Source organism: Fukomys damarensis, unplaced genomic scaffold (genome assembly GCF_012274545.1).
Source record: "Fukomys damarensis isolate Sample0158 unplaced genomic scaffold, DMR_v1.0_HiC HiC_scaffold_38, whole genome shotgun sequence".
In the NCBI taxonomy this organism is placed as follows: Eukaryota; Metazoa; Chordata; class Mammalia; order Rodentia; family Bathyergidae; genus Fukomys; species Fukomys damarensis.
The window spans coordinates 75,203,354-75,214,058 of record NW_022900950.1 but is presented as its reverse complement, the minus strand read 5'-3'; the positions used below and the strand labels follow the sequence as shown (position 1 = coordinate 75,214,058).

Below are 10,705 nucleotides of genomic sequence, written 5' to 3'. Positions count from 1 at the left end.
GCTGCTCCTGCTCGCCCTGCACGGCTGCCTGGGCTCGGCGCGCGGGCTCTTTCTCTTCGGCCAGCCCGATTTCTCGTACAAGCGCAGCAACTGCAAGCCCATCCCAGCTAACCTGCAGCTGTGCCACGGCATCGAGTACCAGAACATGCGCTTGCCCAACCTGCTGGGCCACGAGACCATGAAGGAGGTGCTGGAGCAGGCGGGCGCGTGGATTCCGCTCGTGATGAAGCAGTGCCACCCGGACACCAAGAAGTTCCTGTGCTCGCTCTTCGCCCCCGTCTGCCTCGATGACCTGGACGAGACCATCCAGCCCTGCCACTCGCTCTGCGTACAAGTGAAGGACCGCTGCGCCCCGGTCATGTCCGCCTTCGGCTTCCCCTGGCCCGACATGCTCGAGTGCGATCGTTTCCCCCAGGACAATGACCTCTGTATCCCCCTCGCTAGCAGCGACCACCTCCTGCCGGCCACGGAAGAAGGTGAGCCTCCCTCCTGGTTCCTTCTCCTAGCCTGCTGAGGCGGCCCAAGGGGACCCCGCCGCCTGGCTCCTCTGGCCGGGGCCTCCCAGGCTGATGCCACAACCACTATCAAATCCGAGATTCCCTGGCCCTTCTATTCCCCTTCACCCCCAGTTACACTTAGGGACGGTTAAACAGCAAAAGAGAAGGAAAAACTGATAGCTCCTCTTTATCAGGGCACACTCTCGTTAAAGACGCTGGCCGGAGACCCTCCAAGTGCTCTTGTGTAGTGAAATTGCTGAGGACCCTGGCCAGGGCTCCTCACTCGGCCCCTGTAGCTCCTTCTGACCCTCGGGCAACTTGCTAGGGTGTGGAGGTGTCCCCGGACAGGCAGGATGGCCAAGGTGTGTAAACGGATGGCCTCTGTCCTAGCTAATGTAAGGTGGGGATGTAAACCAGTACTGCTTTGGACTATGAGGAATTGAACATGGGTTGTAATTGCCCAGGTGTTTGAGGAAAAGCGCATGAAAGGAATCTCCAGAAATCATCTATCACTATCAGCTTTTATCTTAGGAGCCGTTTTAATTAGCCGGAGAAAATCATGCAAAAGAGTTTCCCAAGTTTTTAGAAAACACAGGGGAGTTCCTGGGGGGTGGGGGTTCAAAGCAATGAAACCCTCATAGGCTCCTGATATTCTTCCTGAAAGGAAAACGTATACAATGTGTCTGGGCTGATTTAGGCCCCCCGGGATTCAAAGGGGCTTCCTAACCCCCTCCAGACTTCAGCAGCAGCCCCCTTACAGCCTCTAATTGCTTTCCTACAGACATCATTAGTTCAAGAAAATGCGAATTTGTTCAGCAATCTTTCCTGGCAGGGACTGTGAGTTTGCAATCATCTTATTGGTTAGATTTCTAATTTATTGCAAATGTTTGGAAATTTTCAAACATTTGTCCAACATATACCACAGACTAACCGACACAGGTTAGTAACAGTTTACATACATCCTGGGAGCTCCTAACAGGAATGAAAGTTTGTTCGTTGGGGTGGGTGAGGGCAGTTAAGGCAGCTATGGATGAGATGCTTGTCTTTGTTTCTTTCCGTAGTCAGCACCAACTTTATATACACTTAGACACTTTATACGTGTTTTCCAAAAAGTCATTTTCTTTCTTCAAAAGTTTATATTCTTCATACTTTGGTCTTTTGTGATTTGACTAGCTTGATAATTCTGATAGTCACACAAAAATTTTTCTGTGAAAATTCAATTTCATATAAGGAAAATCTAATTTCATCCAAATTTAAAGATAGCATTAGCACATTTATAAATGAATTTGCTCCCCACACCATAAGAAATCAGACTCTTAGAAGTAGCTCTGGTGAGCTTTTTGGGAAGCACACAAAACCCCTGGGTTTGGTCAGCTCCCCTAGACATCTTGGAGCTTTGGGGACAGGGTTTTGTCTGAGGTTTGGTTTTGTTTTCGTCTGTTTTGCACATCTGCAATTGGCAAAGGGGGCAAGAAGAACCTGTACCAAAATGCTGGTAAGTAGTACGATAAATTCTGCCTAACACAAGCACCAACTTGGCAGAAAGTGCAGGACAAGCCAGCCAGTCAGAGCAGCAGGCCCAATCAGCTCAGCGAGGTGTGTTTCCAAGAAGGAAGCAGCCTGTGTGTTGTCCTAACCCAACACCAGCCACCTCTTCCAGTACAGGTCTGAAGATGTCATGGCGTGACTCCCCTGTGGCATGCAGCTCTGCTAAGGAGAGCAGCCACCCTGGGGTCCTGCAGCTAACAAGGACCACCTGCTGGCTGTATTTTATGGTTATGAGTTTCTCCAAATCCCTCAAAGGCCTTGGGATCTATTGGTGCTTTCTTCTTAAGATTTTGGGAGTAATCTTTGCAGACGGAATTGGTCCCAGGGATGGGGAGGATGACTGAAAAGCTGTAACCTGTCCCAGTAAACTAGCAACATGCTCCTGCGTGCTCTGTCCACAGCTTCCTCTTGGTTTGGGAATCATCATTTATTGAACACATCATATGGAAATTTTCATTTTGCACAACCATAAAGCAAAAAGGCCTTTCTGAGCAGGGAGTGATCCTCCTTTTACAGAGAAGGCAGAAGCAGGGGTCACAGGACAATTGCTACTCTTGCCTGGGTGAGCCCCTTTGAGTTGTTTACAAATGCCACCTGCTGTTCCTTTGTAAGCTAACTTACTAATGGCTGTCTTTCACATCTCTAGCTCCAAAGGTATGTGAAGCCTGCAAAAATAAAAACGATGATGACAACGACATAATGGAAACCCTTTGTAAAAATGATTTTGGTAAGTAATAGACCAACAACAGATTTCACATTTAAGACTTCTGTTTACCAGTAAAATTTAAAGATACAAATCCTTAAGATGTTGCTAGGTAAAGGCCGAGAGAGATAAAAATCACAGCTCACAGTTCCCTGAAGTCATCTAATTGGCTACATCCTGGTTTCCCTTATGTCACTATTATGTACTCAGTTGTATCTTTTTAGGTGAAATCCACAGTTCCTGTAAACAGTAAACAATGAGAATTAATCAAATCGTCAATGTTCTGCATTTGAAATGTCACTGTGGCTTTTTCATGCCAACATGCCTTATCCTGAGCAAAACTCTTTCAGTCACTTAGCATGTGTACCAGGACAGGACTGCAAGGATTCACCCCAGCAAAATGGATTGCAGGCACAACTGGCCACAGATAGAAACTTACCCTGGCAGAAAATAAAAATATGACTTTCTTTATAACCTATAATGATTTGCTCCCCTGTGTTTTATGACCAGTGAATACATCCAAAGCTCTAGCTAATAATTTGTGGGAGAGGGGCTCCTCAAATATAAAAAGAATGGTTTCTTGAGGAGACACCTTATGTGGCTTTGGCACAATCTCAAATCAGCATCCTAAAATCCTTTTTAAAGGTTTGTATGTGTAAGTTCTTAGGAGTAAGTCTAGATGCAGATGCACTATGTTTGCAAATAGGAAAAGAAAGAAAAGAGCTTAAATTTTTACTTTACCAAAATTCACCATGATGACATAGTACCTGGGAATAATAAAAAATGTGTGACCTGTGTTACCCAAATTCCATAAAGTGGAACACCCTTCTAAGGGTTGTGAGAGGAGAGAGCAGGAGACTGAAACCCCACCTGCACCTCATCTTCAGCCCTCAGATTTCAGCCCCAGGTGAGGGAAGAAATCCAGCTACACAAGGATCAGTGCTAAGGTGAAGGTTAGGAGTAGCTAAGAACTTCACCCAGACTCCCAAATATGCTGCCTTGTCCAGGTATTTTGCTCAGGCAGAAGTCTGAAGTCACTGGTATACAGATATGGTCCCTGATTCACCCCTCAGTGATGGACCCTAACTGGTCCATATTAACACTTCTACAAATTAAACAAATCTGGAGCCTGAGGGAAATCATTCCTGCTCCCTTGTTGACAACTTCCACTCTCCTTATCTTGCTATCCCTGAAATCCCAGCCAAGTCTGTCCGGAACTCAGAATAATGCAGTCACAGCTCTTAGGTCCGGGTCTCTTCCCACAAGTGCCCTGGCTTTAACCAAGGCTGCTTACAGAAAAATCAGAGCCCCAGCAAGAGGAAAGGTTTCAAACTGGTGACAAGGGGGAAGAAAGAAGGTAGTGGAAACTGCTCGCTGACCCTTCCCTTGGGAAGATATGGCTGATAGGGTTTGGAAGATATGGCTGATAGGGTTTGTTACATCTTTATTCAAACATACAAGTCTCAGAGCCTGGTGGCCCAAGCATGTTAGCAGATAATCCCAAATCACCAGAGCCTTACCAAAACAGTTCTTAGCTTCCAAGCTTCAGACATGGTTAAGGACAAGGTAGAAACATGCCATTTTAGTAAAACTTACAATGTCTTTCTCCTGAGTTCCTTAAAATGTTGGTTGCTACAAACTCCAGAACAGCTGAATTTCGGGGACATACGCATACATATTACTTGCAGCTTTCTTTACAGAAGGCCCCCCTTTGAAAGAGGCCCCATCGAGGTCTGAGCAGGAAAAAAGAGGGGTGAGTGTAGAAGTCATCACACTCACGGTATCATACATGTGGATAACACAAGCTTTGCCTTGTTTTCCTGCTCTCCTTTTGTCTGATAAAGAGGGAGTGAATTTCAGTAAGTGCATCATACACTGTACTCTGTGTATGGATATTCTGCATGGTGGGTAGCAGGAACAAGCACAGATCTAGGCTGGTTTTCTGTTTGGTTTGGGGGGTTTGTTTGCCTTTTTGTAGCACTGGAGGTTGAACCCAAGGCTTCTGCACAGAAGCTACACACTCTGCCCGTTTTACTCTGATTTTGAGGCACGGTCTTGTAAAATTCCCCAGGCTGGCCTTAAAGTTGGGATCTTGTCTCAGCCTCCCAGAGTGTCAGGATAACAAGCGTGCACCCCCATGCCTGATAGCTCTGTGACTTATTTAACATGAGTCAGCCAGGAAGGCACCAGCTCTTCTCCATTGCACCTGGAATACAAGGGGAATGTACACCACCTTACTTCAATAAAGTGGGCACTTAGAAATAGAGGATGGCCTGTAACAGCCTTCCCCTGCATACTGTATATCAGGTAGTATGATCACCTCTGCCTCCAACCATATCCTGGATACCCAGGTACATCTCCTAGGGCAGCTGAGTTACTCTGGCACTTTGGTTCCCTGTTTTTGGTCTAAACAGAAAATCCAAGAAGGAAATCTTTAATGTTTTCCCATTATTCCATTATCCACTTGCCAAGTTGGTTATTTTAGAGCTAGAGAAAAATGAGTGATAAATCTCTTGGTAAAAAATGTTTATTCATCTCATGTTCCAGCTCAAGAATGTTCCCTTTGATGGAATAAAATCTGGTAATATACAATCAGTACAGAATCTGGCAATGTGTAACAGGTACAGTTCTCCCACCATGCTGGGGTCTTTCCCTGTGCAGAGGTCACAGAAACATGTGGCTTATTCTATAACTGAAGTCTCATAAACCTGAGAGCTCGGTACCCTGGTTCTAATGAAGATCAGGTCAAACAAAGCCTGTTACACTTCTGTTAGTTTGCAGTTGGCCACAAAGCTGCACTTAGTCCAATATCCTGTCTGATGTTTCAAAAAAGAAAAAGGAGACCTCAAAGAGTTTCAAGCACGTGCACAAAACTCTTCAATTACTGGTTTAAACAATGCATTAAACCCCATCAGAGTCAGGAAGTCACCCTTGCACACCACCAATACAGAATAGCAGCAGCGCCCAGGGTCTGAGGACATTGGAGAAATTTGACGTTGAGGGGGACTTGGGCCTGGAGGCTGGGTACTAAACTAGGCTATGACACAAATCTAACTGGGTTCCTGATGAAAGTCACTGAACTTCTCTGGGGACTTCAGATTATGAACTGACAAAAGATTTTAGTAGGATAACTTTCCAGCCTTAAAATTCTATTTCTTGTCTTCCTAAAGTCTTGAAATTTATTCCAACATGTATGTTTGTGAGGTTTTCTTACCCAAAGCAAGACTTTTGTGTTAGTTCATTATCATACAGAGTGTCCTTTACAGTAAGCCACTTTTACCCTTAACATCCTAATGAGTCCACATATACATTTTGGAAACCGTACATATATGATCTGTTAAAGCCTTGTCTTTGGACAGGCAAATGAGACCATGTGAGGCTGAGGTCTTCAGAAAAACACTTTTATGGCTAAACATGTTGTGCTCTTAAAAGGATCTCGCATATTTTTTTTTTTCTCCTAGTTACTTTACCAAATCAAATGCAGCTGCGATCAGTTCTCCTTCCCTGAAATCTGTTCTTTAGAAAACGATTGTGTGATACAATTTCCTTACAGGTTTGTCCAAAAACCTCACCAATATCATAAACTGAGTTTAAAATGTACAGCTACAGGAGGATTGTGTTTCACCCAAGAGTCAGGCATAGCTTCTCATGCTGAAGTTTCCAGTAGGGGAAGTCATTTGTCTGGGAGAGCAGGAACCACGTGCGACCCACTCACAAACCCAAGGGCCAGGAAAGGAGAAGAAAAGTTAATCAAGCCCTGCAAAGAGGAAGTTTGAAAAGGATGGCTGATCTGAAACAGCGCCTGACAGATTCTTGGAGGCTTTAGAAACGGGCCCTCCTGCTGCCCCCAGCTCCCAGCCCTGTCCCAAGTCTCATTCGCTCTAGGAAGCTGGTTTTCCCTCCCTCAGGCTGAGGCACAAGAATATGCAGCAGAGCGGCAGAGGAAAGCTCCAGGTCCATACTGTATTCCCTCGTGGTAATTTGTCGTTCTTTCTATCTCTCTTTTCTTCATAGCGCTGAAAATAAAAGTGAAGGAGATAACCTACATCAACAGGGACACCAAAATCATCCTGGAGACCAAGAGCAAGACCATTTACAAGCTGAACGGTGTGTCTGAAAGGGACCTGAAGAAATCGGTGCTGTGGCTCAAAGACAGCTTGCAGTGCACCTGCGAGGAGATGAATGACATCAATGCGCCCTATCTGGTCATGGGACAGAAGCAGGGTGGGGAGCTGGTGATCACTTCAGTGAAGCGGTGGCAGAAGGGGCAGAGAGAGTTCAAGCGCATCTCCCGCAGCATCCGCAAGCTGCAGTGCTAGTTCTGGGGTCCCAGAGACTCCAGAGCTCCCTTGGCCATTTCAGGTGGATTACTTCTGCCCAGAACATCATTTCCGGCTTCTCGAGCACAGCCAGGGCTGCTCCTTCTGCAGCCCAGAGCCGCTTTGCCAGCCTTTTGCACTTTTCCATCCCAGTATTTCCTGAGTTGCAAGGCCCTCAGAGGCCTCAGGAATGGATTTCTGTCTCCGTATATATAAAGGGAAAACCCAAACTAATAAAGTCATGAATGTTTTTATGAGTATTTAAAATGGCTCATGTGAAGGCTAATTTTGAATAGATGTGACTGACTTGGGTCTGATTTTTCTCTTTTAACTCACTGTTGGGTTAGAATCAGCTGATTTTTACAACGCACTGAGGTGGCTGTAACATGCAAGATGCTTCCTTTTTCCCTGGGGCTCGAATCCATGGATTGCACACTTTGTTGGGATAAAGCGGGCTGTTATCCCAACATCTTCCTCAGCTCCAGCCTGAGACTCACTAAGCATTCACTTACCATTTTACACCCTCACTAGGAACTCACACTGTTGCATGTGTCACATTTGAGCTGCAATACTTCCATTTATAAAAGCACATTAGCCACTCATAGCATGATGTCTTCAAATAAAGGGCCAAGTACATAAACTTTGTAATTGACTTGAGTACTTTAAGGCTTGTTTAAAGCATCTTTTTACTCAATATTTTGCAAATGAAGCCATTGTAGCTTACCTGTAATATACATAGTAGTTTACCTGAAAAGTTGTAAAAATACTGCTTTAACCAACACTGTAAATATTTCAGATAAACATTATATTCTTGTATATAAACAACATCCTGGCTCACCCATGGTCTTGCGTCTTTTCTTCCTATAAGGAGCTGGGAGGCTGCTGGATAGGAGTGGTCATTGTGTCTCAGAAGGTCCAGTCCTCTGGTCCCTGAAAGTTATCTGCTTCTCAAGTGACTCAGGCAGTTTCTCCCCCTACATTCCCACCTCACAAGTCGCAGATTTCAGTACCACTGACCCTGCAGAAGGCATTTATTTCTCACATTGCGCAAACTGCCCAGTTTTAGTGGTCCTCTCCATTTCCCTCTGCACTGTCACCTGATTCTGCTTTTCATCTGATTCCACACAAACTCTGCAAGATTCCCCCACGGGGAATCTGCAAGGCAGATTGAGGGGAGGCGGGTGCCATGGACCCAAGTCAACACCCACTTTAAACATTTGGAATGGGGGACTCAGGACCCTGAGGAGGACGGAGAAAAAGGAGAGGAAAAGCAAAAGAATGTAGTCTATCAAGGATTAGATATCAGAAGGGGAAAATACATACAGTGAACCAAAAGTAATGGAAAGAAACAATTTGGAAAAAACAACCTGTCTGAATGCTACCTCTCCAATCAGGCCAAAAGTTACGAGCATATATAATGGGATGCAAAAACTTCAGCTCCAGAGAGCAAGTTGATACCACACATGGCCCCCTTCCCACCAGTGCCTCCCCACCACCCCATGTACCTCTCTCTGTGTGCTTTCCTGCCCCATCTCCACCTTTTATTCCTGTCTCTGACAAGGGTGCAGGCAGTGCGGCAGGCTTGGGGCAGAGCAGGTTGATTTGGGTTTGATTTATTGCATTGTTTTCCATGATGGTTCAAACAAATATGGCTCATTCATTCTTGAGATAATCATGATTGTATTCTTAATTACTTTTTCAGTGATCAGACTTCTTTTGTAAGCACATGAAAATATAAATGCTCAACAATTATTAGAAGATGAAAGTTGGTAATAAGGACCCTGGATTCCTGAGTTCCCCAAAATGATTAACTACACTTTAATAAACTTAAAGTGACCCAAATAGAGGATCTGCCTAAACAGAAAATTTTAAAAGATGCATCAGCATATTTTACCTCCTTCCTCTTAGTAAATAGCTTAGAAATTAATAGCTCTACAATAAAAAATTATAAGACGTTTTCGAGTAGCATTTCTCCTCCCCCCCGCCACTCCCCAGGGATCCAATTCAAGTCCTTCCACTTGTGAGGCAGGCAGGGGAACCACTGAGATAAATCCCTGGCCTCTCAAGTAGCATTCCTTAACTGCATAAAGGATACAGGCGCTGTCCACTTGCAAAAATCAGGATAGAGAAAAAATGGCACAATTAAATAGAATCAATTTTATATAAAAAATACCTTCCATTATTTATGCCCTGTTCTCACATCAAATATTAATTTGGTTGGATTTTTTTACTTTTCAACTCTGATTTACTACCCTATCAGGCTTTCGGTGCTCTTGACTTGACAGCGTGGGGTGGGGCATTGCCAGTCCTATCCAACTTGAGGTTTGTGAGTCAGACACCTTGTTGGCCTGGGCTCTGCTGAGTGAAGAGGAGTTGTCTTGAGTCACATATAATATATAATATATTCAGCATATGTAACTAACAAAACTCCCACTGATATGTGCATGTGTTTATTATAACACAAGCTGTCCCACCAGCCACAGGTTGGACACACATGCGCATGCAGACACTGCATTTGGATGATGGGACAATGAAATTTTTTGTGCCTATCAACTCAGCAGATCTTCACTCAGTACCAGTAACCAACAATGGCATATTCAGGTAATAAACACTGACTGCCTATCCACAGCCAGGTGTTGTCTTAGGTGATGGGCACAGTGATCCTGCCCTCTTTCAACTTTGTTCTAAGTGAGGAATTGTACCAAGCTCAGATACAGGGATGGATCCCTCCAAAAGGACCTCATAATCCAATAAAGGAGAAAGACATGTAAACAAATAATCCCAACACTGCATTAAGTAAGAACAGGAAGATGGGTATATGGCCCACAGATGGCAGAGAGGAGAAAGCAGTTAACTTGAGTTGAAAATTGAATGTTTGGCTCCAGCTGAGATTAGGATCAAGGCAAAGGGGCTTACAAGCACAAAATTCTCAACTATTTGCACCAGACTGAGCCTTAGAAATTACTTGTCATCAGTTTTATATATTGACTAATCAAGAAAAGTGTTGTGCAACTAGCATGCTGAAGATTATGTTCTAGCACTACAAATAAATATAGCATAAGAACTCAAAAATTCTCAACTACAAAGAAGTAAACAAGCATTCATTTTCATTAAACAAGTGTTCATTTCTGCCATTAATAATTAAGAGAGCAAAGAATCACAACTCAGCTTCAGTCACTGGGTCCCAGTCAGCCTGTGCAATGTGATCTCATGTGTACCAAAACACAAATGTATCTCTAGCAGAAAACCTAAAACTATATGATACAGAATAAACTATAATAAAATAATCTATTACAAAACCACTTAATGGACTAGAAACTGCAATAAAAGTAGCAAGCACCTTTGGCATAACTTTGAAACCCAGAGATGTAGGGAACTCAGGTCTTGCAAGCCTGAGTCTACTCACCCAACAATAAGAGTCACCACTCAGCAAGCTATGCCTAAGCTCAGAACATCCTCGTCACTGCTCCTTCCCATCTTCTGTACTGAAAAGCAATCAAAAGTATAATTTTAGAGTTTGTCTCTGTGCTGGAAGATCCCACAGCAGGAAACAGTACCGGGAAACACCACCACCACCAGCTCCTCAAGCATTTCAGCTTCTTAGACAGGATGGGTTGCTCAAGGTGCAAAGGCCAATC

At 44.3% G+C, this 10,705-nt stretch overlaps 1 protein-coding gene across 1 annotated transcript; it reads left to right on the top strand.

Annotated features, from left to right (window-relative positions):
* Position 1: 1 nt before the first annotated feature.
* Sfrp2 (secreted frizzled related protein 2) lies at positions 2–7,919 on the top strand (the record flags this gene model as incomplete). The annotated part of the gene is made up of 3 exons (XM_010628005.2): positions 2–476; positions 2,692–2,772; positions 6,763–7,919. Coding segments are annotated over 3 exons (861 nt in total), but the record flags the coding sequence as incomplete, so codon positions are not given.
* Positions 7,920–10,705: the final 2,786 nt, after the last annotated feature.